The sequence below is a fragment of the Phacochoerus africanus genome, chromosome 2 (assembly GCF_016906955.1).
Source record: "Phacochoerus africanus isolate WHEZ1 chromosome 2, ROS_Pafr_v1, whole genome shotgun sequence".
Lineage (NCBI taxonomy): Eukaryota > Metazoa > Chordata > Mammalia > Artiodactyla > Suidae > Phacochoerus > Phacochoerus africanus.
This window is the reverse complement of record NC_062545.1, coordinates 161,470,775-161,498,262: the sequence shown is the minus strand read 5'-3', so window position 1 is coordinate 161,498,262 and position 27,488 is coordinate 161,470,775. Positions and strand designations below refer to the sequence as shown.

The following is a 27,488-nucleotide window of genomic DNA, read 5'->3' as shown; positions in this document are numbered from 1 at the left end:
CAAATAGCAAGACTTACATTTTACCACACCTATAGGCATATTAAATGTGAATGAGCTAAACACTCCAATCAAGAAATAGAGATTGTGGAGTTCCCATCGTGGCTCAGTGGTTAACGAATCCGACTAGGAACCACGAGGTTGTGGGTTTAGTCCCTGGCCTTGCTCAGTGGGTTAGGGATCAGGCGTTGCCTTAAGCTGTGGTATAGGTCACAGACACAGCTTGGATCCTGTGTTTTTGTGGCTCTGGCGTAGGCCTGAGGCTACAGCTCCAATTAGACCCCTAGCTTGGGAACCTCCATTTGCCATAGGCCGCAGGTGCAGCCCTAGAAAAGACAAAAAAAAAAAAAAAAAGAGAGAGAGAGAGAGAGAATTTGTTAAACTAGTAAAATGAAAAAGCAAGATTCAGTTATATACTATCTCTTTAAGTTGACATAGATGATTCTAGAAGTAGATATGCCAATATAGATGCTATTCATAAGAAAGGTAAAATAGCTATATAAAATCAAAAGCTTCAGAAACCAAAACTTTACTATCCATTAAGGAGGACATGCAATAATAATTAAAAGTTCAATTCATCAAGAAGACAATAATCTTAAATGCTTATGCCACTAAACAGAGCTTCAAAAAATATGGGGGAAAAAAAAACCACACAACAACCCTGATAGGTCAGGAAAAATAGTCAAATATACACTTTTTGTTGTAAATTTCCACAATTTTCTCTGTATAATTAGACAAAATTGATATGGTTATTTCAACCAATTTGACCTAGTTGACATTTGTAAAACACCAGCAACAGTGAAATATTTTTCACTGTTTTTTCAAGTGCACATGGAATAATCATGAAGATACACGACATGCTAGGCCAAAAGTAAGGCAAGCTGATCGTTCTGGAACTCGAGGAATTCAAAACTCTATTGACACATGACCAGTGTTTTCACAAAAAAAGTTACCTCTGCAAAGGCTTTAGTGTACCTGTGCACCCAGCAGGTGAGAGCAGGTAAGAGCAGATTTACTTCTAAGCACAAGGGGCGAGGGGCGGAGACAGGATGGCGGCGGGCAGCCTGAAAAAGGTAAGAGGAAGAGCTGCTGGCCGGAAAACTGAACTAGGATGTTGTGAAGCGTGCTGGACACTTTACTGGACTGGTCTTTCAATTGTCTCCATTGGAATCTCCAATGGAGATCCTCGCCACGTTAACTCTTGGCTGCGGTGCGCCCACTTTGGGAGGCCCGGCCTGGAAGCCTGAGTGCGGACTCGAGGCAGGCGCGAAACCAGGGGACCAGCTGCTGGGCTGCCTTCCTTCTCCGGGAATACAGCTCCAAAGTCCCGGGGTGCAGGCCTGCCGAGACTGTGACCATGAAAGATGCCCTAAGGCACTCCGCCTTAGGGTGCACAGGGCTACAGAGAACGCGGGCGGCGGGCACGGAGAGAACCCCAGGTAGCCCGCGAGTCCGCACCTTCCACAATCTGGGTCCCTCCGCCAGCAGAGGAAGCACAACACCGCGCCGCTTGCTAAGGTCCCACCTGGATGCCTCCGCGCGGCCGGAGGGGGGCGCAGGGCAGGAGGGCAGGTGGGCGGGGTCAGGTGCCCGGACGGGGCGGGGCCGGACGGCAGCTGGGCGGGCCGACCCCGAGGCCCAGGGCTGCTGCACCGCCCCGGCCGCAGAGGCCGCAGAGCGGGCTGCCCAGCCCGCCCCTCCGCGCCATGGCCTTGCGCGCCTGGCGGCGCCGCCAGCTGCCCGCGCTGCTTGCGCTCTGCGCGCTGCTCTGCCGGCTGCAGGTAAGGAGGCCACCCGCTCCCCTTGCCGCCCCGCGGGCGCCTTCCCCGCCGGTTGCAGAGCTCCGCGGAGGGCCGTCCGGGCTCCCGCTTCCCGCGCACCCTGTCCTGTGCCCGATGCTTTCGCAGGAGCTGAGGAAGGACGGGGCGCGGCGGCGGCCAAGAGGTCCTGAGACCTGGACCGAGCAGCAAGAACTGAGGATTTGGGGGCGGAGAGGGTGGAAAGCTGCGCTACTGCGGATTGAACGGTGGAAGGAGGCAACGGGCGAGTGGAAGGGTATTGAGGTGCAGAATGGGGAGTTACGGGACCCTGGCACCCAGACAGTGGCGCTTCCAAAAGTCCCACTTAGTGGTAGGCGATGGTGATGTTGTTTATTCCCCAAGCATTTCTAGAGCGCCTTCTAGGTGCCCGCGCAGAGTAGGTGCTGTGGAGACCGCGACGTTGACACAGACACTAACCCCGCAAACAAAATAAGCGAGGGAAAAATTCAGAGCCGCAGACAGTTCCCACATAAGTAACCATCCTAAATATGATTTCAACTTTCTTGCCATTTTGAGCCCCCCCTGGAAGCTCCATCCCTCTAACTGGGCTTCGCACCCTCTCCCCTCCTAAGATTCGAGCGGTCCTCTAGAGCTCCTAGTGAAACAGAATACTGCAGTTTCTTCAGAAAAAACTGACCTCAGATTTCTTTTTTATGCTCCCCTCGTTAAGACTCCCTTCCCTTCCCACTCCCCCCTACAGTTCAAGGTCCACCGGCATAGGCTCTGGCCCTTTGAGTAACATAGAATCACTTGTCTTCAGAAACCCTGTGATGATGTTCGAACAAAATGGTGTTTGCAACTGGAGAAACCAAGGTACCTGGGATGCTTCAAGCCCGTAGGGGAGCAGAAACAGGCTTGTCCTTCAAGAGTTCATCCCGGGCTGGGCCAGGCTCCGTGAGTCTGGCGTGGCCAGGCCCTTCTGGGGCTCCCCAGCCTGGGATGCACCCGGGGCCCCCCCCCTGTGGCTTTCCCTCCCCCCACAGGGCTGATAAACAGCTTCAGCTTGAAGGGGGGTAGGGGTGCCTGAAAGTGAGCATCTTCCCAGATCCTTGTTGCCCTTACGGCATCCACAAGTCCTCTGGAAGAAATTGCTTTACTAGATGGACAATACAGTTACCAAGTAAATGAAACCAATTACAGGTTTTCTGTCCTGGAGAAGCGCTCTAGTATGGGAAACCCAGCATGGCAAACACTGTAAAAGTTGACTTGGAAGTACCTCCGAGGGAAGGGTAAATGGTGGTGGGTTTTTGGGGTTTCAGCAGTTTCAGATTTCCCTTCTCTCAAAATTGGCTTAGGCTGTTGTTCACATCCTTGGGCAGAACAGCACAGACCCCCGAGGAAACTGGGCAGGAGCACTTGTAGAACCGTGTTGGGGGTGAGGAGAGAGAGGGAAGACAGCCTGGGACTGCAGCCTTGACAAAAATAACAGGAATGTGCTGTCGGCTGGGGCAGAAAATTCTCAGGAAGAGTCCATCTATTTTGTTTTTATTTGTAGGAGTCTCTAGGAATGGTTGAGGGTAAAGAAGGCGGAAAGGCCTGATGGAATTTTTCATTTTAAGCACTTCAGGTGTTGCTTAATTAAGTGTTCAACAGGTTGGACAGGGTGCTACCTTAATTGAACTAAAGGACAGAGTTCCAGTGAACTCCTAGCTACCTGAGAAAAACCTGCTCACTCCACAGGTTAAAAAAAGGCATCTCACATTGTTATTGCAAAAACTACATGTGTGCATATACATATATAAGGCAGTAGGTTCTAATACTAACAGCAAATGCTTTCAAAACATTTATTTTTCAGAACTACCTTTCAGCTAGTGTCATCTCCCCTCCCTTTCCTTTTTGGCTATTTGAATTATGGGGTTTTGTTTGTTTGTTTGTTTGCTTTTAAGGGCTGAACACGTGGCATATGGAAGTTCCCAGGCTAGGGGTCTAATCAGAGCCACAGCTACTGGCCTATGCCACAGCCACAGCAACTCGGATCCAAGCCGTGTCTGAGACCCATACCACAGCTCACGGCAATCCTGGAACCTCAACCCACTGAGCAAGGACAGGGATCGAACCCAAATCCTCCTGGATACTAGTCAGGCTGAGCCACAACAGGATCTCCGAATTATGTGGATTTTTAAACAGGAAACAATCAAATGAAATTAGGATAGCTCTAATCAAATGATTGAAGTTTGTGCCCAGTCCCCCCCAGTGGAATTCCATTAATTCTGAAAGGTGGAGGTAGGTGTTGCAGTATTGTGGTTACAAGGTACTGTGGTTACAAGCACTCATGTACAGTTACTGCTCTTTTGGCCAACCTGTTCTATTAGTTCAAAAAAAGGAATTGCATTAGCCATCCATGGCTGTGGATGCATTAGCCATGCATTACACACTGGAATTGCATTAGCCATCCATTACACACTGGGCAAGGCCTAAGGCTGTTTAATGTGGGGGTAGGGGAGGTACTGGTTTTGCAGTATTGATTCTAGAAAGTGCTTTATCTGTATTTAGTTTCATTTACATTATATTACATTGCCTTAAATTTACCTGGAGGGCTGTAAGTTTTGCATTTTAAAACATCTCTAATTATATCTCTGTACCTGTATAAGTGAGGGAATCTGCATTGAGACATACATAGAGTGCTTACCAAAAAAAATAAAATAAAATTTTATGTTTGTAGTCCTGTTGTTTATTCCAAGTAAGAAACAATTTATAGGAGTAGGCTGTTTTCATTAAGGTATTTGATCACACAGTCACGTTTATTTCCAGTTATCCAAGACCTAAGGGCAGATTCACTCATACCTAAGCCAGCAAACATATTTGTTTGTGGTTTGTTTGTGTTTTTTTTTTTCTTCTTCTTTTACGACCGCACCTACGGATCCTTAACCTACTGAGCACAGCCAAGGAGTGAACCTGCATCCTCACAGAGACTGTGTCAGGTTATTAACCCGCTGAGCTGTGAAGGGAACTCCCAGCAAACATATTGGGGATGTAAAACCTTGTGCGGGTGAGAAATGAGGCAAAGACACAGCTGGGTCTTCACAGGTCACAGTCTCATGAAAAGGATGAGACAAGTGAAGCTGTGATAATAATAATAATAATGAGAAGCGCAGAGAGAGAGCGCGCGGGTGTAGCCAGGGCAATCACGGAGGACTTTCGCAGTAGGGGCTTCAGAAGTGATCTTTGGAGGATAGGTAGGGAATCAAGAGTCAGAAAGAATGATTCCAAGAGATGGCTGGGGAAGAAAGTGTTCTATTGGAGAGGGTGCCGTGAGTGGTTTAAGCCTAAAGGAATTTTGCCTCCCAAAAAAGAAGAAAAAAAAAACATTTTTTTTTATCACTTCGCAGATAGCACAAACCTAGCTATATCTGTAAAACTAGCTTAATTCAAGAAACCCCGCTATAAACAGGGCATTAAACATTTATAGTTTTTGAGATAACACTTTTATGGCTCATGTTGAGGTGGTAAGGTAGACTAATCAGAAACAGGCTGCCCAGCCCTGGAAAGGCCGGTGGGGAGACCCGAAGAGGAAATCCCCTGGGTGGGGCTCAGGGTGTTAGATAGGCGGGTGCCCGCACCTGCCCAGGCTGTCTTCCTCCCCACCAGCCCATCCTAGGGGGAAGGCTTGGCCGAACGTTACTACTATGGACAATCTACAGAGTCGGGGGTCCGTGTCCTTTTCGTTCATTTTGTTGATAACCAATATTTCAAAGGCCTCTCCTGTTATTTCCTTCCCACCACTTCCCCCGAAAATAGCCCATCTGTACCACGAACATGTTCTCTGTGTTGATAAGGAAATATGAGCTTGCTTTTTCAGTTATCTACCAGAAATTCTTACACCAGGAAAACTGAAACAATAAAGGTGTATCTCTTAAGGTCAGTAAATCAGTGTTTTATGAGGCCATGAAAAGGGGAGTTCCAAACCAGGGCGTCCTTTGCAGAGAGTGTTGTTTGAAGAAGGTGCTGTGTGAACTTTCTCTGCCAGATCAGTAGTAAAATTCCCCCCATGCTGTTTTCCCATTTTGGAAGCTCATGGAAAAAGATCTTAGCATTTCTCCCTGCCCTGTGGTGTGTCCAGAGGATGAGAGATGCTGTCCAGGCTGGTTGTGCAGTGGATGTGGGTCTGCAAGTGAGTCCCTCCCCAGCACATCTGCCATCTCGCTGCCAGGACAACCCCTGGCCTGCCTGCTGTCTCCCTGCTGCATCTGACTCCAGCCCTGGAGGGAAACACACTGACCCCACCTCCAGGCACCTTCCCCGAGTAGCTGGGATTCTACCCAGCAGGTGATTTTCCCACCAAGGACCTGGATGGTCTCCACCTGGTTTGGAGACAGGCAGGCCCCTGCACCGTGTGTGTGTCCCACCGGCTTCCACCTGTGGGCTTTCTGTAGGACCCACTGCTAGAACAGTGAGTTTAAGCTCAACTCGCCGTTTCTACGCCAAATAAAGCCCTGAGCCTGAAGAAGCCAAGAGTGAGACAGGGCACTTCTGCAAAATACAAGACCGAGTCGGTCTGAAGTTCTCGGTGAGCTTTGAGGTTTGACACTGAGTGGGCGGCGGGCAGATCCGCGAAGCCTGGTATCTCTGTCCTCATTCCGGAGGCGCTGTCAGGCTGTCTGTCAGTCTGTTTCCTGCAGGCACCCCCCCACCCTCGCCTTGTCTGGGAGGAGGTGGGGGGGGGGAGCGGTCAGCTCTCTTCTCCATCTGCATAGACCTGTGCTAACTTTCTGTCTTTGTTTTGTGGACCACCTGTGACTTCCAGCCTCAGATTCTGTGGGCTGCCACATTCAGGGCAGAGCTGTTGCCAGCATTTGAGTTGACCGTGTTCATTTAGTTTCAACAAAGCGAGAGCGCCTCCTCCAGGTCGGACACCCTGCAGTAGACTAAGGAGACAGCAGGGGCAGCGCAGTGGTCTTCAGGAAGCGCCCAGTCTAGACACGTGCAGGCAGTAGGGCACTTGTGTCACTGGTGAGCTTTCCAGGTGTAGTGGGCACCCAGGACAAGAGTGTCTTAACCAGCCTGAAAGTGTTGGGGAGAACATCCCCTTCTTCCTTACCCAGCAATTGTCTAAAGCACAGAAAAGGGGTGAGGGGCAGCATTTGGGCTCAGGGTTCAAGGCTGGCTCATGCTGGCTGGTGGTAGGCATGGCGGGAGGCCTGACAGTGCAGTGTTTGCTGGCCCCTCTAAAGACAGCGTTCTGGACTCCAAGGGCAGGTAGAGAGAGGGAGGCAGAGCCAGCACTCAGGGCCTTGTGGGCAAGCAAAGTAGTTTAGATTTTTATCTCCATGTATTGTGGGCTGGGGAGGGACATGATCTGGTGTGTGTGTGTGTGCGCATGTGTTATGGGAAAGAGTGCCCAGGGGTGGGTCCATGGGGCAGTAAGGAGGCCACAGTCTCTGCTTTGGGGAAGAGATGGTAAAGTCCTGAATTGGGTCAGGGCAGTGGTGAGAAAAAGAAGCCAAGTGCAGGAGTGATTTCAGAAACAGCTGTGCTAGATGCCAAAGACACGGGGCAAAGGCTGTGGTTGGACCTATGATTTTTTAAAAAACTGTAGTTGATGTCAGAACAAAACAGCTGATCATTTGGACTGCATTTTTTCATAGTTTATTAAGGAAATTTCTGTCTTAGTCCAAATCAAAATCAATTGATTCAGGTTCAGGTTCAAATAAAGAAGGATCTCCCCACCTCCAAAAAAACACAAACAGTAAAGAAGGATGCAGTTTAGGATATGGAATCCCATTTGCTTTGGATTATCTTATTGGAGGTAAAAGTTCCTTAGACCACCCCCCACCCCACCCCACCCCACCCCGAGGCAAAAACAAGCTAAGAGTCCCAAGGCTTTGGGATCTGCAGGAAATTTCTATGCTCTGGAATTCAGAGCCATTTCCTGACCTAAAGGTGTCTTTGAATCAGAAGTTCAGGATGTAGGCAGAGTTTTAAAACTCAGGACTAAAGAGATAAGCAGCCAATGATTCCCAGAGGGTCCAGCGTTGGCCCTGACCCTCAGTCTTCCCACACTGGCCTCAGATTGGTCGCCTGCCCACAGCAGAAGCGATGTTTACCTTGGACCCATAGCTCAGCAAAAGCTCTTCACTCGCACGAAACACCTTTTCCTGGTGGATTTTAGCACCTCAGATGAGTGTTTCTCTTCCTCTCTACCCAACCCCTGTGCCTCCCCCATCCGAAAAAGTCCTGGCCTAGCAGGTGACATGACACAAGCAAAGTCAGAGAGCTGCCAGGTTTCCAAGTGGCAGGAAAAACCGACTGCAAAAGCTACCCTTTGGGTTCATCAGAATAATAATAACTCATGACATTTCCTGTTCAGTGTTGAGAGTACAAGAGTCATTTCCTCCAGCCACCAGAAATTTGAAGACTTTCCTTTAAAAACGAGGAAGAAAAACTCTTAACTTTGGGGGAATGTGATGGTTAGACCTGGCAAGCGAGTTTTGTGTGATGTCACATGAACACCACAGCAGCATTTGCTGGCCTGGGTTTGCATCACCTCCCCCCCTCAATGGGAAGTGAGCCACTTTTCGAAAGTTCTGATTTTTGAAAAATATTTGTTCCTCTTTGGAATGTAGTTAGCAACTCACTTAAAAGCATATCCTTAAGTAGCACAAACGGCTGTCCACTGTATACCCAGTTGAAGAAAACCTGTCAAGGGCTCTCAATTTTGTACCCAAGGTAGAAAAACAGGATAATGTCCAAAACGCTCATGGTAATGGGGAATCCGTTCCATTTTTCAAGCCTGATAAAATTATTCACACCCACCCTTGCTAATCCAGTGCATTGTTTAACAAGTTCCCAGAGGCAACTTCCCTAGAGCAGACCTAAATCTAATACTGTGTCACAATTCGTCCCCATTTCCTCAAACTTGTTCTTTCACGGGGGTAGAGATCAGTTGGTCAATGTCTCTTTTATTTCACATTTCTTCTGTTGGAGATTGGCAGGCCACTACTTCCCCTTGCTCAGGTTATTCATTCTACTTCCTTAAACCTCCCTGTCAGCCTTTTTCCTTTCAGTTCTCTGCACCCTGCTTTTGCACTTCCTTAAGACACCCTGGAATACAGCAGACTTACCCTGAGCCCTGAAAAGCTCCCCATCTAGTAGCACAGACAAGACTGCACAGTCCTCATTCCTTGCAGTTAAGTGGGTCTAAACCTGCCAAGAGGAACAAGCAAGGTTCCGTGGGGGCGCAGAGTGGGACAGGATTGCAATGGAGAGCTGGGCTGGTGGTGCTGGGCTGGGCCTGGAAGAATGGACACAATTCTGAGGGCAGAGAGAGCAGGGGAAGGGGCAGAGGTGGGGACAAACAGAGCTAGCCCTGAGCTGGTCAGAAACCAGGAAAGGCCACGGCCAAGTGGGGACAGGAGAGGGTGCTGGTTAGTCATGAAGGGCCATGTGATTCTGCACTGTGGAGAGAGTGGCCCCTGGACCAGGCCCAGTGTCTGCAGTACCTGGGAACTTGTTAGAAATGCATGTTCGCAGGCCCCACACTCTCTGGGAATGAGGCCCAGCAATCTGATTTAACCACCTCCGCGGGGAATTCTCATGTATGTTCAAGTTTGAGAACTGCTGCTGTAGACATAGGATTCCATAAAAAGATTCTTGAGCTCAGATCTAATAGTACATGATTAGTGTATTAAAATCATCTGCCACTTGTCAAATCCCTCCGGTGTCCCAGGCATGTGCTAAGGGCTTTACATAGATTTTCTGTAATCTTCACCTTGTCAGGAAGATGAGAAAACCAAGGCACAGAGAGGTCCAGTTTGCCAAGCTCCTAAGTGGCAGAGCTGGAACCCCCAGTGGCCTGACCTTAGTCCCTCAGGGAGACTGCTTGTACCAATGTCTATATGATGGGGTAGGGAGCAGAGAAAGAGACCTCTAGGGCTAGGGGGACATTTGGGGAAATAGCATAACCAGTCTGCATTTTGCAGGAATCTGCTCACGGATGTACACTTCATTGAGGGCTTTCTATTATCAACTATCAGTAAGCAGAAAAAACTGCTGTAACTGAGTTTAAACAAGCACCCTGAGCATTCTCAGCACAGGGTCCATGTGCCAGTTGATCCCTGACTCAGGAGGAAAAGAAATGTGACATATTGAATCATCTCTGCCACTTCCTGAAGGAAAGGCATCTCTGACTCCTCTGCGCAACCCCCTCCCCCTCAGAAATAAATTGTACAACCCCTGCCACTTGCTCTGGCCCTGCTGCTGCTCCTGTCAAGACAGTTCAGGGCTGTGTTTATCCCATCTCTGTACTAGAATTGGGGATGTGGGGAGGGGGTGGAGCAAGGCTTCCACCCCTAGGGCAGTGAGAGGTTAAATGTAGTTCTATTATATTTTTAAAGGTTCTGTCGTAGTATTACTATAACTACAGTGAATTTGGGACACCTCTCTTGGTCTAAGTGACCTGTGCTGTCTCTATCATGGCACAAATTTAAATCATTTCTATTACTGACATTTTTTTCAGTTCCCTGAAAGGCACTCACTCCCCCATATCATAGGAGAAAAGCTGGGCTAAGAAAAAGAGTCAGAACGTATCCAGCTTCTGGATCACTGTCAGGTCTGGGGATTTTCTTGAGTGAATTTTAGAGCCATCAGCAGGGTTTGGGTGGACGGTACATTGGGTCACTAGCACACGGCAGCATGAAATCTAGAAACAGGCCCCCAGACCTATGACACTGGGGTGTATGGTACAAGGACAGTTAAATTCAGTGGGAACACAACTGGAGTTAGGGTCTTAAAACTTTAAATAACTCACTAATTTTTAATGGCAACAAAGGAAAAAATGAACAAATGAAACCATGAAAAAGTGCCTCCTTCTGATAGGCTTAGGTTTTCCTTGCCGCAGTTGGGGTCCCTGTGACCAGGCCATTGAGGTCCTGCTTATGTGTAAAATTACAGGTGACCAAGGCACTAGAATGTGCAACCAGTCATCAGAACTGTGCCGAGCAGTCTTCACAGGCGAGGGGCTGCAGGAGTGACGGGCACCTGGCAACTCTGTGCCTAGACAGCAAGTCCAGGGTGGCCCCATGAAAGGGGCCTTATTCGGGGAAGAGGTGCTCCTTTCCTCACATGAGTGACAGCATAAGAGCCTGGAGCAGCTGCATTGTGTGTTAAGCCGGCAGGCCTGTGTTCTCTCCTTAGTAGAAAAGAGAATTTGAGCCCAGGAAGAGATTTCTGATCTTGATTTTGCAACCCCTTTGCCCCAGGGTGTCTCTAATTTTACCCCTAGTGGGTGGAAGCCTTTCCAAGCTTGGAAGTTTGAATTGATTCAGAACTAGTAGGAAACTATTATAGTCTTCCGTAAAGGGAAGTTATAAGATCACCGTGGTCCTTCAGGAAAAATTATCCATTAATTTACTGAGAATTTGAGTGTCTGGCACAGTGCCAGTCAGTTTACCACTAACTGAGCAGGAAGATAAGGAAGGCAAACCTCAGGCATAGTGCCTGGCTCACAGCTGGTGTTCTGTAAGTGCCCATTCTTCCTTGTCTCCCGCTCAGGATAAATGGTGTCTGTATCCAGTGATGGGAGAGATGGTTCTCAATGCCCGTGACAGAGATGGAGATAACTCTACAGAGTTTAGGGGCATGAGAGAGTTCTGGCTTTCGGTCTTTAACAGAATCTCTGACCTTACTACTCAAAGACCAGGAGCATCAGCATCACCTGGGAACTTGTTAGAAAATCTGCATTTTAATAAGATTTCCAGGTGATGCTTTTGCACAGGAAGGATTGAGAAGCACTGGTCTGTGAACATAGCAGTGGAGAAGAGTCACATTCCCTTACATAACACAGCGCTCAAAGGCACTGAATGATATTGGGTGGTTGAGTCTATTTTTTTAAAAAGTGTAGGTCAGGGAGTTCCTGCTGTGGCACAATGGGATTGGCAGCATCTTGGGAGCACTGGGTCACAGGTTTGATCCCCTGCCCCGCACAGTGGGTTAAGGATCCGGTGTTGCTGCAGCTGTGGCTTAGGTGCAGCTCCGATCTGATCCCTGGCCCAGGAGCTGTATGTGCCACAGGGTAGCCATTAAAAAAAAAAAAAAAAAAGTGTAGGTCAGTTATGGCTGAGACTAGAGAATTTGAAGCTTAACTGTGTTCATAAAATTAAAATGAAAGAAGAGGGACAAGTTCAAACAACTCCAGGGCTAGTACTGGATGTGGGGCCTAAGGTCTTGAAAAGCAAGATGGGAAAGGATGCTGAGCATGGTAATTATTCCAGAGGCCAGAGCAGTGCTATCTGGTGCCCCCACCCCAAGGGGAGGTCTCCCCACTGCATTTTCCACCCAGGTCCAGTGTCCTGTGTGCTCTTGTTCAGTAGCCAGCACTGGCTCAGTCCTTTGGGGAACTTCAAATCTAGGTGAAGTCCTTGGGTGTGGTCACATGAGGGCATTGAAGGATGTGAGATGCGGAATACATGAAAAGCTTGCGGGTGACAGGAAGTGTGGAGGGTGTCTTGGGCATAGTCCCCAGACAGGGCTCCTCAGGAAAGGCTAGCCATGCACCAAGCCAGGAGGGTGGGCTGGCACTTGGATTGGTGATAAAGGCAGGAGGACTGAGCAAAGCACAAGGTCAGGATTAAGCAGGTGTGGCTAATAGACTGATGTATGAGCAAAGGGTGATCAGCAGGCACGGGTGACACAGAACCAGGTTGGGGGCTTGGAATGGCAGTGGCTATAGAGTTAACTGAGGATACTGGGCAGGGGGATGGCCCTAAAAAGAAATGTAGGGACATCTGTCAACAAATGTTGGGGATGGGTGAGCAGGGGATGGGGATGGGTGAGCAGGGGAAGGTGAGTGGTGTGCTGAGGGCCTAGTTGCAAGCTCACAGTCTACCAGGAAGACCAAACACAGAGAAAAGCAACCGTAGAACATCAAAGGGATGGAGACAGAAGAAGGTCTGGGTGGACTGCAGACTATCTAGCACTAGGGTCTGACACGTTAGGCCTGAGGTCTTAGGTTAAACCAGAATGGCCAGTATCAGCAAGTTCATGTGTCAGCCTAGTTGACCTGGCTCAAGGGTCGGGTAGGGCCATACCAGAGTTGGCTGGAAGGAATGGAGGCGGGGCACAGGAGGAGTGGGTGGAGATGAGACTGAGCAGATGTGCAGCCTGGGGGAGCCTTGTTGAGGAGCCAGACTTCATCTTGGTCTCAAATGAATCTTTGACCTTGCCACCCAGTGACCAGCAGTATCAGCACCACCTGAGAGCTTGTTAGACATGCAGATTCTCAGCATCCTTCCCTACCTATCAGTGAGACTCTGTCTTTTAATTAGATTTCCAGGTGGTTCTGTGCACATTTAAGAAGCACTGGACTTTGTTCACTCTGAGGGCCGGGGCAGTCTAGTTCCTTCCCTGGCTGTTTTGGAGGCTAATGGGCCTTATTAGCTTGGTGCCCCCCGCCATGGAAGCATAGGAGGAAGTTAACATTTACTGCAGGAAAGAAGAGAAAGCTGTTCACATCTCAGATGAATAAAAAAGTTCAAAAAAGAATCAAGAATGGCAAAAAAAAAAAAAAACCCTTCATGCTGGGAGAATAAAGGGGCATTCACTGGAGCCTGTGGGGGTGACTATGTGAGGACAAGTCAAATCCATCCTAACTACTATGTTTAGGAAACAAACCTTCCTTGCGCCCCATTTCAGGTAGCCCACAGCTGCAGACATTTTTTCATCCTTTATCTCTAAGGAAGACAAAGAAACTTGCAATTAAAGTTTTGAAATGCAAGGCTATTTCTTCATTTTCCCTTGCGCCATATGTTTTCTTTTCCAGGAGCAGAGATAATAAATGCATTGTGAGGAAAGGAAGAGAGTTGAGCAAAAATCAATAGACCTTTGATATGCTCCTGTCTGAATAAGTGCAGACTCTTTTTTTCTTAAAGGCACTTATCTAGAATCTAGGTGGTCAGGGAAAAAATGTTGATGACAGCTTATGAAGTCAATTGTAATGTTTGCTAAATCAAAATGATGAATATGCCAAGACTTCCAATAAGACACAATTACTCTACATTTCTAAGGTTTGTTGTTGTTTTTTTTAAAATCAAACCTGACCCGAGTCAGATTTTTTTCCCTGTGTATAATATCTATTTTTTTTAATCCTGTGGCAAAATGGTTAAGCTAGTACATTTTGAGTATTTTATCACAAATTAAAAATTAAAAAAAGAATCTAATGGCAAATGTATTTCCTGCCTGGTGATAAAAATAGAATGAAATGTTGATTATGTAAAATGTTACGGGGTAATGGTAATATCCAACATGAACCTAAACTCAGTAGCTGGAGTCCTGGAACTCCAGGTGCATATTAACTCACAATCTGGATAAATTATGTCATCAGTTGTGTGAGTTTATAAACCAGCCTCTCCTCACTTGCTACTCACACAGCCCTTACTGCTGTTCCTGGCCAAGCCAGGCACATTCCCTCTGGAATTTGCAAACACTATTTTGTCCACCTGGAAGACTCCACCTCCTAACACGCACTGTTAATTTTGCTTGTTCCCTCACTTAAGGCAGGTCTCCACTCAAAAGCTGTCTGATCAGGAGGCGCCCCGATAATCCCACCAACCTGACTTATCCTGTTTTATTTCATCACAGTCATTACCATCAGATTCCATTGTATGTTTGCTTATTGTCATTCTTCTCCCCTGGATTAGAAGCAAGGACTCTCTGTCTAGCATCCTCTACCACAGAACCTAAAATTGTCTCTGGCACATAGGATGTGTTCAGTTAACATCTGAGAAGTAAATCAATGCATGGTTAATTTGCCCCACTTTCAGGCTGCAAACTCACTGGGCATGACTTACTTCAATACTAAACCTCCTAGATTATTTTCTAGAGAACCACAAAGTGATGCTGCTTAGATTGGGAGAGTTTTTTCTTAAAAAGGAAAATCAAAGATTTCTTTCAATGGGAGTTCCCTTGGTGGCTCAGCAGTTAAGGAACCTGACTAGGATCCATGAGGATGTAGGTTCAATCCCTGGTCTCGCTTGGTGGGTTAGGGATCTGGCATTGCCACAAGCTGTGGTATAGGTCACAGACTCAGATCCCGTGTTGCTGTGGCTGTGGTGTAGGTTGGCAGCTGTAGCTCTGATTCGACCCCTAGCCTGGGAACTTCCATATGCCGTGGGTGCAGCCCTAGAAAAAAAAGGAAAAAAAAAAGATTTATTTCAAGATGGTGAAAATGAACCCAGGGGTCCTACAGCCCTCTGATACCATTCCTGTCCTGTGTAATCAGGCAGTGCTGTTGACAGCTAAATCAAGTCCTGTGAACAGGTCCAGGCAAAATTAACTTACTCCATAAAGATGGGCAAAGGATTTGAACAGACATTTCTTCAAAGAAGATATACAGGTGGCCAATAGGAACATAAAAAGATGTTTGGTGTCATTAGTCATTACAGAAATGCAAGTCAAAACTGCCCTGAGAGATCACTTCACACCCCTCCCACAAAGAAAAGGAAAATAACAAGTGTTGGCGAGGATGTGGAAAAATGGAACCCTCACGCATTGCTGTTGGCAATGTATTAAAACAGTACAGCAACTGTGGAAAACAGTTTGGTGGGTCCTCAAAAGCTCAAAGTAGAATCAAAAACAAGGAGTCAAGCAAATATTTGTGTGCCAGTGTTCACTGCAGCACTATTCATAAGAGGGAAATGTGGAAACAACCATCGACAACAGATGAATGGATAAACAGTGTGATATATTTGTACAGTAGAACATTATTCTGCCATAAAAAGGAATGAAATTTTGATACATGCTACAGTAGGGATGGATCTTAAAGACCATGCCAAATGAAATAAGCCAGACACAAAAAGACAAATACTATATGAATCCATTTATATGGGGTACCTAGAATAGTCAGATTCACAGAGACAGTACCAGAGGCTGGAGAAAATGGGAGTTATTCTTTAACTCCAGGATTCCCAGGTGGAGGGGAAAATGGGGACTTACTGTGTCATAGTTAAGAGTTTCTGTTTGGGGTGATGGAAATGTTCTGAAAACAGATGGTGGTGATGGTTACACACACTGTGAATCTAATTAATGCCACTAAATTGTATACTGAAAAATGGTTTAAATGGTGAATTTTGTTACATATATATATTGTTTTTACCCCAATAAAAACATTTTTAATTAAAGTACCCCAAGGTTTCAAAAATGGGCATTCAAAGGACTGACATAAAAAGAGCCAAAGTCAACATTCACAATGGAGACAGCGCTTTCTCCTTTCCTTGAAACAAGCCACTTCCTTGGCTCCTCCTGCAAGATCCAGACTCCCTGCTTTGTTCACTCCAGCTCTTTACATGGTTGTCCCTTCCCTAAGACACTAGTCATTCTCTCCAGAAGACACTATTCATTGTCAAAAGGAGTTTGTACCTCTTAATGGCTCTTCTTCTACCCCTTTGCCGTATGTTCCATGACACTGCTAAAAGAACCCCCCCCCTTCTACCGCTGCCTCACTCCTCTTCCTCAGGGTCCCACCCCCAGGCCTCTCCACCCACCCCAAGGCAGCACCTCCCCAGGTCTTCCACTGCTCTTCCTACTTCTCTCCACCTGCCCAAGCCCCATCCTTCCCTCCTCTGCCCTCCTGGCTTTGTGCATCTCCCTCTGTGATTTCTTCCTATGCATCCTAGGCGGAGTTCTTCTCCTTCCCTATATGCGGCCAATGAGAGTTCAATCCAGGGACTTAGTGGAACTTGAGCTTTCAAGTGCTCCACATCTTGCATTGCTGCGCGGGTCTCTATCTGTTAGTTTTCCTTCCTCTCTGTCTGCCTGTGCTGTCAGGTGCTAGACTCTTTGAGAGGGGAGGGATGGGCTCATTTCTTCATCCCTGCCAATCCCTGCAGTGTCTGAGAGCTCAGTAAAAATGATTTTGAAGGTATGATGATGACAGAGCATTTTGAGAGGTTGATGCTTTCTATTATTAAGCCATAGACTAGGCTAAAATGTGTTCTCTGGTTGTAATCATGTGAAAAGTCATTTTACAAGATAAGGCAAATGACTCAGGCAAAGAAATGACTGGCTTAGGTACTCTGCTGTCTGCACAGTAAGAAAATCAGCTCACAACCCCTTTATGGGGGGTGGTCTGTGTGTGAGGAGGGGGTCAGTTCATATTAGTGGTTTTCAACAAGACCAGTCAACACTGACCAGCTGTGATGAATGCCTTTCAATTGAAGTTTTGAATACTCATCGCTGGAAACGAGTTCATAAAATGCATTTTAGAATGACCAGGTCCCTTAGTACCTGTGACAGTCAGCATTTTCTTCCCTTTCTTCTCAAACAGACTAGACACATCTTTTCATATTATACCAATCCAAGGATAGTTGAGCCTCACTTTAACAGCAGGACTTCTTTTTCAAGAACTCTGTGTAAAATATATTTCTGTAAAATGAATTGTATTTTACACGTTCAGGGAGTTTTCTGTTTAAACCCTCTGATTCTTAGTGTCCACTTCTGTTATGACTTAGAACCCATGCCTGGCTGGTATAACTTGGGGTCTTCACATTTTTAACATGTCACTGTTCAGTGGTCTCCCAAGAAGTGTGCAGGGTGATCTGTAGGGGTGCACGGGAGCCCTCCGGAGCTGCTTCTTAATGCTCTGTCTCTAACTGATAACATACTATCTGCCTGTGTAATGTTGTTCTGAAGTGTGAGATGTGAAGCTTTGGTTTGATGTTTTCTCTGTAAATCTATAAGCCTGAAATTATATCCATCAAGTTTTTTTTTTAAACGAAAATCTCTAGAAGGGCAGTTGATCATAACTGGATTCTGCTGAAATCACTCACAGAATCTATCAGTCATTTTATCAGCAGAAGCTTTGAGTAAGTTCTCTCCCCTCCCCAAGCCCAGCTTCCATCACTGACTGAAGCCCCAAACAGAAAACCACTGCCATGACTCAGGCCACCTACCACGATTTCAGTTCCATGAGAAAGCACTTTTTTATGTGAAGTCAAACATGATTTTAAAACAATAAGCCTCTTGGATTAAAAGCATATTTTTCCAACCACCCAGCTGAAACTCTGTCCTCAGCTTTTGTCACCATAGCCAGGTTAAAACTAAACAGGGATGATGGGCTCAGGAAAATTGCCAGGCTCTTTTCTACCCTCTTTCCTCTTTCTGGCGACACTCTTTGCCCTCCACCCCTCAGAGAATGAGCTGATAAAAAAGGTAAGTCACGCTCACCAATCCTGCTCAGGTGTGCACAGTAGCTATCCCCACAAATGACTGCCAGTCCCACAAATGTGCGCCTGGTGCTGAGTGAATGACACTATTACCACCCTACATCATCTCCAGCAGCCTGCTAGGAGGGTGCTTCACTTCGAAGGAAGCAGAGCCTTCATTTTTTCTGAGCACTGCCATTCGTCATTGCTGCATAATTTCCACAAATTACCCCATCCCATCCTCAGTGCGGTGGGATGGGCATAATTGTTAGCTCCAATTTCACAGGTGAGGAGACTAAGGCTTAGAATTGACTTCTCTGCCCCTTGCCCTCAAGTTATAGAAATGCAAACAGCTTTATTAAAGAAATGTCAGGCAGGAGTTCCTGTCATGGTGCAGTGGTTAATGAATCCGACTAGCAACCATGAGGTTATGGGTTCGATCCCTGGCCTTGCTCAGTGGGTTAAGGATCCAGCGTTGCTGTGTCTGTGGTGTAGGCCGGCAGCTACAGCTCCAATTGGACCCCTAGCCTGGGAACCTCCATATGCCGTGAGAGTGTCCCAAGAAATGGCAAAAAAAAGAAAGAAAAAAAGAAAGAAAGAAAGAAATGTCAGGCATTCTTCTATCCAGGCCAGTCTGGAAGCTCAATTCTGAGAGCTGCCCTGAGTAGAAGACTCCTACCCAAACTAACCAGTGGAGCCACCTGGCCAGGTAGCCTCCTCCCTCTTCACCAGCGCTGGTGCCACTGGGCTCCCTTCTTCCCATGTTCTCCTGGCCCTGGCCTGGCCTCTGCTCTGCTCCATCCCTGAATTCTGGCTTGTCAGACTCTATGTCGGGTAGTGCCTATTTTTCTGTGTCCTGTAGAAACCTGTCTTATCTGATTGGCAAGCTACAAATGACTCCTCTCTGATGTTCACTTCCAGTTCGAAACTTTTAACTGAGAAGTGTGACAGTGGACTGCCCTCTTTCCAGTAACAGACATAGGACGGTGCCATGTTAGGGACTGGCCTCTGGAAGCTTCTGGAGAGGTGGAGATGAGAAAAGGGGCCCAGCTGAACAGGTTCACCCGGAACATCTCAGTTTAAAGGGTCTGTGTGTGGACTAATTGAAATGTTTTGAAGGGAAAAACTTAGGCCAGTGGAGAAAAAAGACATTCAAAGAAATGGGCAAGAATGGGCAGCATTTGTTTAGCGGTTCCTCTGATCTAGGACTGCAAACTTTTGTTTGTTGTTTATTTTTTTTTCTTTTGTCTTTTTAGGGCCACACCTGCAGCATATGGAGGTTCCCAGGCTAGGAGCTGAATTGGAGCCGTAGCTGCCTGCCTACTCCACAGCCCCAGCAACTCGGGATCCAAGCCTCGTCTTCCACCTACACCACAGCTCACAACACCACCGGATCCTTAACCCACTGAGCAAAGCCAGAGATCGAACCTGCATCCTCGTTGATGCTAGTCAGATTCATTTCCACTGAGCCATGATGGGAACTCCCTATTGTTTATTCTAAAAACAAAAGGCTTCAGAAAGAAACAATTTCCTGGTGTGAGACTGTCATAGTAAAGCCACTTTCTTGATGCTCTGGGGAACACAGGTCACTAGTCACTGATTTCTGTTCTATTCTGAGTTAGAGCACTTTCATCTATGACTTTCTTTAAGGATGTTTTTTTCAAGGGCAGCAGGACCATTAGGTGATGTTTTCACATTCAATAGTTTCTCTCTTAAGAAAAACCACATCTTTCAGTTTGACTATAGAATTCAGAAATTTGATACCATCTTTACTTAATTTATGGATAATTTCTCTACCAGAGTCACGGATGATATTTTATAAAATAAAATCTATGGAAAATCCCTCATTTGTTCTGGGTTGGGTTCTTTTCCCCTTGATTTGACAGAGGCAACTAAGCTTCTTTCTGTTTTGTTATATGTAAGCATGAATTTTCAGCAGAGCAGGAAGCTAATTTTAGTATTTATAATGATTTTCACTACAATTGGGTTGATTAGCAGCACAAAAAATAAATATTTAAGTCAGCCTTCCCTCCAGGATTCCACATACAGATTCTTTAGTCTCTGTGGCTCCTCCAGCAGAAACATTTTGTTTCTTCAGCTTGGGGTTTTGCAGGATTAGACTCATCATAGCATTGCATCAGAAAATAAATCCACGGAGTTTTATAAAGACAATTTTGACTTACAATTTATTATCTCCTTCCTGCCTCTCAAAGCCTTGCAGAGACTGTGGGCCTGCTTCTTCCAGAAGAGTTTGTCAGCTGTTAAAATTAAATACCAACCTCTGTGCCCTGAAACAAATATACACATGACACAAAACACACAAGAAAGTAGGCAATGGATGGCCAATAAACTAGATATGTTGTCTTGCCACTTTAACTGCTTTTTTAGACTTTCTAAGAAATTCATATGGGGGCAGGAGCAGGGAGATGTAAAGGATATTTGCTTTAAACAGAACTTAGTATTTCTTATAATTTCAGGGGAAGTCTGTTAAGAAAACAGAAGTTAGTCGATATCAACTATGTGAGTCACCTTTTTTTTGTAGTTTGTTGATTAGGAATTGTAGTAGGATGCTGTCAGTACATGGCCGTTTTTTCTACAAGTCTTCTAAGTACCATAAGTTAAATTGTATTTCCTAAAACACAAGTGCTGTAACAGACTTGATCCCTGCTGTCCTCCGAGGCAGCGGTTCTGTAGAATAGTCTCTGGAAAGGATCACAGATCAGTTCTTTACACCTCCGAGAGGATGCACAAGAAAATAGTCACTTTGGTCACCTGTGGAGCAGTGGCTGGGAGAGGGTGAGAAGAAGCTTCCCCCCATAGCCTGCTGCACCCTTTGAATTATGTATTCTTTATTCAGCAGACATTTTAGAAGCGGTTCTGCTTATTTGCTTAATGAAAACAATGATGGCTCAAAAGCTCTATTGTTTTAAAGGGAAACAAGTCAATCTTGAAGGCAAACTAGAAAAAAAGTGTAGATACCTAAAGTTTGTACATCTCTACTCAGTTACCAAAGGCCTCCTGTTGCTACATCTGGGGCAAAGACAGACAAAATCACCCCATTTACTGAAAATCTGCAGCTTTATGCTAAATTCCCTCATTCTCTAGGAGGTTACTCGCAAAACCCCTAAGCAGGAACACTTTTTTTTTTTTTTTTATCAGAACACTGTCTTATTAGGGCTACTACCAATAATAAGAGCTACCACCTCACAGCCATTGGGAGCTTGGTCTGGGGACATGGCATCAGACCCAGATTTGGAGCAGTCGGGCGGGAAGGGCCAGAGGACCAGGAGGGGATTGGGGGCCTGGGGGCTCTCCCAGCTACTGGTGAGATGGGAGACCTCAGAACTAGAATCTGTAGGAAAAAGGAGGGGTCAGGCTGGGAGGCGCTGAAAGGCATCCGTTCATCCACACCCAAAAACGCCATTCTGAGGTTGAACTTGGCACACCATCCAAGTGTCAAGGAGGTCTGGCACAGGCTAACTGGAAACCAAGCCCAGAACAGTGGGACTGAAGGATGTGGGATCTGGGAGGCAGGCAGGCAGAGCCAGTCTGGCCTGCACGCTCTAGGGACAAGTCCCCAGGGGATCAGCAAAAGGTGGCATGCCAGGGTGTCCAAGATCTAGATTTCCTAATAGTTATCAACTTGGGGACTGCAGTGCAGAGAGAAAACTGTGGGGTTCCTGGACGTGGTGCTCAGGATCAGAGTGAGAGCAGCACAGAATGAGCTTTATAATTGTGTGAAGTCCAGGGAGCTGTCAATCCTTGAATAAGAGGATTCATCCTGGAGCTGCAACTCTGCATGTGGAGGAAATGAAGCAGAGAGCTTCTTGGAAGCAGAGAGCCAGGAGAAGAGAAAAAAAAACAAAAACAAAAACAAGGCACATCTTGCCTTCTCCTGAAGGTGCAGGCATCCTAAAGAGAGTTTTCCAGATTCTTTTTATTTACCCCCAAACCACATTTCCTTAACCATATCTATGTGTGTATATTGCCTTTTAAGTTGTATATTTATTGCCATTTTGAGGGTTTGAAGGTGTCCTGCAAAGTGTATGAACTCAAGCACAAAGTAGGGTTTAGCTTCAGCTGTACCTTAGATTAATACCATAATTTTCTGCCTTGCCACAGCAAATATTCCCAGTAGCAGAATTGCTGACGCAGCTTAAAAGATCTAGAATCCTACATGTCTGTCAAGCAGACATGTCAGTTTGGGGGTGATAAAAATGTCTGAGAGTAGACAGCAATGGTAGTTGCAATACAAAAAAACCACTGAATTGTGCCCTTTGAAAGGGTGAATTTAATGGTAGCTGAATTAGATCTCAATTTTTTAAAAAAGAAGGCACATCCAGGTGTAAAGTCACAGCTTAGGAAACAGATTCTAAGGAATAATCTGGGACTTCCAATTGTGGCTCAGTGGGTTAGGAAAACCAACTAGTATCCATGAGGATGTGGGTTCGATCCCTGGCCTTGCTCAGTGGGTTAAGGATCTGGCATTACAGTGAGCTGTGGTATAGGTCGCAGGCGGTTTGGATCCTGGTTGCTGTGGCTGTGGCGTAGACCGGCAGCTGTATGATTCAACCCCTAGCCTGGGAACTTCCATATGCCACAGGTGTGGCCCTAAAAAAGGAATAATCTGGAGTTCCTGTCATGGCTCAGTGGTTAACGAATCCGACTAGAAACCATGAGGTTTGGGGTTCGATCCCTGGCCTAGCTCAGTGGGTTAAGGATCCGGTGTTGCCGTGAGCTGTGGTGTAGGTCGCAGACGCAGCTTGGATCCCGCGTTGCTGTGGCTCTGGCGTAGGCTGGCAGCTACAGCTCCGATTAGACCCCTAGCCTGGGAACCTCCATATGCCGTGAGAGTGGCCCAAGAAATGGCAAAAAGACAAAAAGACAAAAAAAAAAAAAGGAATAATCTGTGAAAATCTATTTAAGAGCCAGGACATTCAGTCACCCCTGGAATTAATGACTTCCTTGTTTTTGCCAGGAGATGTTAAGCTTCTGGGTTAGAGCTGGAGGGTTTGAATGGTCATAGCCACACTCCTAAGTGCATAAACACATTGTCCAGTTTTCTGGTAGATGATGCTGGCCAGGTGCCAGGGATGGAGCCCAGGGCACAGCCAGTAGCCCTGACAGAGCTCCTAAATCGCTGCTTTAAAAGGAGCCCTTTTACCAAATTCCCCTAAAAAGAACCTGTGTATGTAATGCAAAGTGTGGGCTTATCTTACAGAGACTTGTGGCTTTCTTATGGGTAAGAAGTGATCAATAACCTTTATCATCTGAAATACGGCCCAACCACACATTTCTCTGGTTTGCCTTTGTCATCGGCATGTCAGCGCTCACATGTCATCAGGCTCAGACAGATCCTCTTTGTGAGTCAAAATGTGCTTCGACCACATTCAGGTTCACTGTCTTTCCTCTGTGCAGCTTTCTTCGAGTGCACACGTTACTCTGCCAGACACAGAGAAACAGATTCCCATAAGAGCAAAAAGAAAAAGAGACCAGGAAGGAGAAGTGGAGTGATTTCTGTTACATCATTCTTCCTCCTGCCCACGGGCTCACTGCCCTGCCCTTAAGACCCTGTCTTGAGCTCAGTGCACAGGGAACATCAATCCATTTTATCCAAGGTCCACAGAGAGTGTTAAACGGGTCTGGGAAGCAAGTTCAAATACAACTGACCCAGCACCCTTGGCTCCATAAACACATCTGACATTTTCATTGGCCTCAGAGTCACTGTCCTTGCCTCCATCCTGGAAGCCCTTTGCCTGGCTAGGGTGAGGTCAGGAGATCCACACTGGCTGCATCCCCCACACCCTATTAGCTAGCCCGGGATTTTCTGGGTGTGGTGCTCTCTCTATAAAACTTCTATAACATAGAGGTATTCAGATGATGCATGGCTTCTGCCAAGCCATGTTCTTTCTATACCTTCCATCCAAGCTCTTTATTTTTCTTTTTTCTTTTTGGGGCCTCATCTATGGCATATGGAAGTTCCCAGGCTAGGGGCTGAATCAGAGCTGCAGCTGCCAGCCTATGCCACAGCCACAGCAATGCCGGATCCGAGCCACTGTCTTTGGCAACACAGTTTCCTTAACCCACTGAGCGAGGCCAGGAATCGAACCCACATCCTTATGCATACTAGTTAGGTTCTTAACCCACTGAGCCACCACGGGAACCGCCAGGCTCTTTAATATGCAGGTGAAGCCCACTGATTGCTCTGACCACCCTTGGTCTTGTCTCCCAGGACCTCCTGATGGTCTCCATTGCCACCGCCACCCCATCTTACCCCATGTGTCACTTCAGACCTTAGTGTCACCGAACATTTCACTCCGCTGAAGAAGTCTCCTCGGACTTCTTCCACCTGCCAGCAACCCGATCTGGCCTCATCCAGCCAATTTCTTTTTATCCTGTATGATTGTGCTACTTGTCACCTATCTTTGGACACCTCCCCTGGCCCTCAGCTGAGGGAGGGGCTCACCACTTCCTTCAGTACACACCCTGGCGTGTGGTAGCCCCTTGAGGGCAGAGTTCGTAACTCTGGGTCCTGGGACCCAACAGGACCTTGACGCTTGGTATGTGCACAATGTGAAGTCTGTTCAGCTGAACCCAGCTCTTCCTTTTCGCTTTTCGGTTTCTAACACCACTGTCTGTCAAGAGGAGTGTGTGGTGTTGTTTTCTGACACTGAGAAAGCTGAAAAGGAAAAGAGCTTTTCTGCGGCAAACTGATAAGAATCTGAGTGATTATAGAGGACTTCGCTTTTTGTTCTGTTTTGCTTAGATGAGCAGATTTGGAAATTAATATTGGTATTAGAATCATACAGAAAGGAGGCAGAGGTTCAACAGTGCAGCAGCTTATCGGGGATCCCTCAGCAGGTGGGTGGTCAGGACTCCTGACTCCAAGCCCACACGCTTTCTATAACCCCTTGCTGTCCCACTTTTTAAAACTCTCTGCATGTTTAAAAAATTTAAAGGTAAGCAGTATTAAGCATTTTTAAAATTAGAGATAGCTTGTAAGACCACATTTGGCCTCCCCTAGTATAATACACATATTAAGGGGCCTTACTCAGTCTTATGACCAAAGGTACAGTTTTATGACCAAAGGTACTGAACATACTGTCTGCTATGGGACTGATTTTGTATGTGGCTTGGGTAAAGCGGTCCTTAATGTTCTGTGTACCATGTGTAAATTTCCCTTTAATCCATTCTATCCCCGTGAGCATAACTGAAATATTTTTAAATGCTTAAGTGAACTTCGATGCTAGTGTCATTGGTTTTGCACATTGTGGGGGAAAATGGGATAGAATAGGAAAGTGACTTTTTTGGGGGGGTGATATTATGCAGAGTAGTTTGGGGACTGTTTATGGTGGTTTCTTATACTTTTCAGTGAGTCAGTAATTCACTTTTTCTTTTCTCCAGAAAGCGCTTATGCCCAATCTCTGCCTGACATGCATTTTCTCTTTAGGACACTCTTCAGATCACCCCTCTGTGTGCCAGTGAGAGGCATTACAAGCATCTTGGACGGTGCTGTAACAAATGTGAACCGGGTTTGTACTTCTAAACCTCCTTTCATTGTCTTTCAAAAGTGGGTGGGGCTTTTTTTTTTTTTTTTTTATTCTGAGAATGATTTCCATCCTGCCAGATGAATAAAGAACTTTGATAGGCTTTTTTTTTTTTTAATTTTTTGGTCACCCCATGGCACATGGAGTTCCTGGGCCAGGGATCAAATCCATGCCACAGTTACAACAAGGCCGGATCCATTAACTCACTGAGCTGGGGCAGGGATCGAACCTGTGTCCTGGTACTGCAGAGATGCTGCCAGTCCCCTTGCGCCACAGTGGGAACTCCTGGATCCGCTTTTTGTGGCAATGACAGGTAGTAATGTCTGTCACTCTGAAGACAAAAACCTTTCTCTAATAGATAAATCACTTAAAAATCAAAAGCAATTTCAGAAACTAGTACTTGAATTAAGTACATGCTGGGACATGAATTAAGTACCAGTTTTCCAAAACACTGTTTCTTGAGAAAGCAAGATTTTTTTTTTTTTTGGCCGCACCCATGGCTTGTGGAAGTTCCCAGGCTAGGGATTGAACCTGTGCCACCATAGTGACAATGCCAGACCCTTAACTTGCTGAGCCACCAGGGAACTATGGCAAGATGGTTTTTAAAACTCTGTTTTAGAAGTTTATGATTCAGTCTCTCAAGATACGAAATGTAACTCCTACTTAAGAGTATTATTCTCAGGAGTTCCATCTGTGGCACAATAGGATCAGTGTTATCTCTGCAGCACCAGGATGCCAGGTCAATCCCTGACTGGCACAGAGGGTTAAAGCATCTGGCATTACTGTGGCTCAGATGTGATCCTTGGCCCAGGAACTCCATATGCCACTGAGCAGTCAAAAAAGAAAAAAAAAAGTTTAAAAAATTAAATAAAAGTATTATTTTCATAGAAATTTAGAGGGGGATGACTAATCGGGAATTGCTGCTGCTAAAAATTGCCTGAGCCCATTATAAATTCTCCCCACAATACCTGTTGAAGGGTTGAGGTGGACGGGTCACCGCTTTCCCAAAGTTCTTCTGCCAGAAGGTGGCCAAGTATTTCTGTGGCCTCAGTGAATAAAACCCCAAATCCAGCGGGTCCTCCCTCACCCACTGTTCTGGGGAAGGGGACTTTGAGGAGTAGGTGCTTACAAAGATCCTTTAGATATTTCAGCTACAAATATTCCTTAGATGTGAAGAACGAAGATCTAGTGATTTTCATGCCTGCATGTGTGTGTGTGTGTGTGTGTGTGTACACACTGATCAAACTAAGTTAACTGTTAGCCCACAGTGTGCGAAGGGCAAGAGAAGTGAACTAATCAGATTGACAGTTGAGGGGAGTTGAAGATGGGGGGAAGGGTGTGAAATGAAGTTCCTCTTGCTTAGCCTCCAGGGAACCCCTCAAGTTCTGCAGGCACCAGTTTGAAAAATTATAGTTCTTTGCTTTAGAGGTTTGTGGTGGAAAGGCTGATATTTTACTTAGAAGAACTGAAAGACTGATGTGACCACAGGCACAGCAAACCCAGATGGGAAGCCTGAGAAGCTGTGAGACATGCCTCATCTCATGCATCATTTTATTTTAGGGGATATCATGGGATCATGGTCATGTAAGGGATCCAGTAAATTGGTGCATTTTTATTGATTTCTTGGTTTGGGGGGAAGAGGGAATATTTTTGATTGGTGCATTTTTTTCCCTTTCTAACTTAAGGAAAATACATGTTTTCTAAATGCACCGCTACCTCGGAAAGCATCTGTCTGCCCTGCGGCCCAGACGAATACCTGGACACCTGGAATGAAGAAGAGAAATGTTTGCTACATAAAGTTTGCGATACAGGTGAGTCGGTCATGTCAGGGTGGGGGAGTGTGGATAAATGATATTTTTAGATATAGCAATGCTGTCTCTTTTGGGGGGCATGGGAAGAAGTTTTGACTATAGATCCCCAGAAGGATGTGCTTTAGATCCCAGAAGCATTGGGTCAAAATTCTCCATGTAGAACTTCTGTTCTGGAATATT

At 46.3% G+C, this 27,488-nt stretch overlaps 1 protein-coding gene across 2 annotated transcripts in view; it reads left to right on the top strand.

The window, feature by feature from the left end:
- The first annotated feature begins 1,652 nt into the window (after positions 1 to 1,652).
- Positions 1,653 to 27,488, top strand: part of TNFRSF11A (TNF receptor superfamily member 11a) — a 56,673-nt gene continuing 30,837 nt past the window's right edge. For both annotated transcript variants that reach the window (XM_047767011.1, XM_047767010.1), the window contains exons 1-3: positions 1,653 to 1,778; positions 25,401 to 25,482; positions 27,183 to 27,308. In XM_047767011.1, coding sequence (XP_047622967.1) covers positions 1,704 to 1,778; positions 25,401 to 25,482; positions 27,183 to 27,308 — 283 coding nt within the window. In that variant the 5' untranslated portion in view covers positions 1,653 to 1,703. The remainder of the gene's footprint in view (positions 1,779 to 25,400; positions 25,483 to 27,182; positions 27,309 to 27,488) is intronic.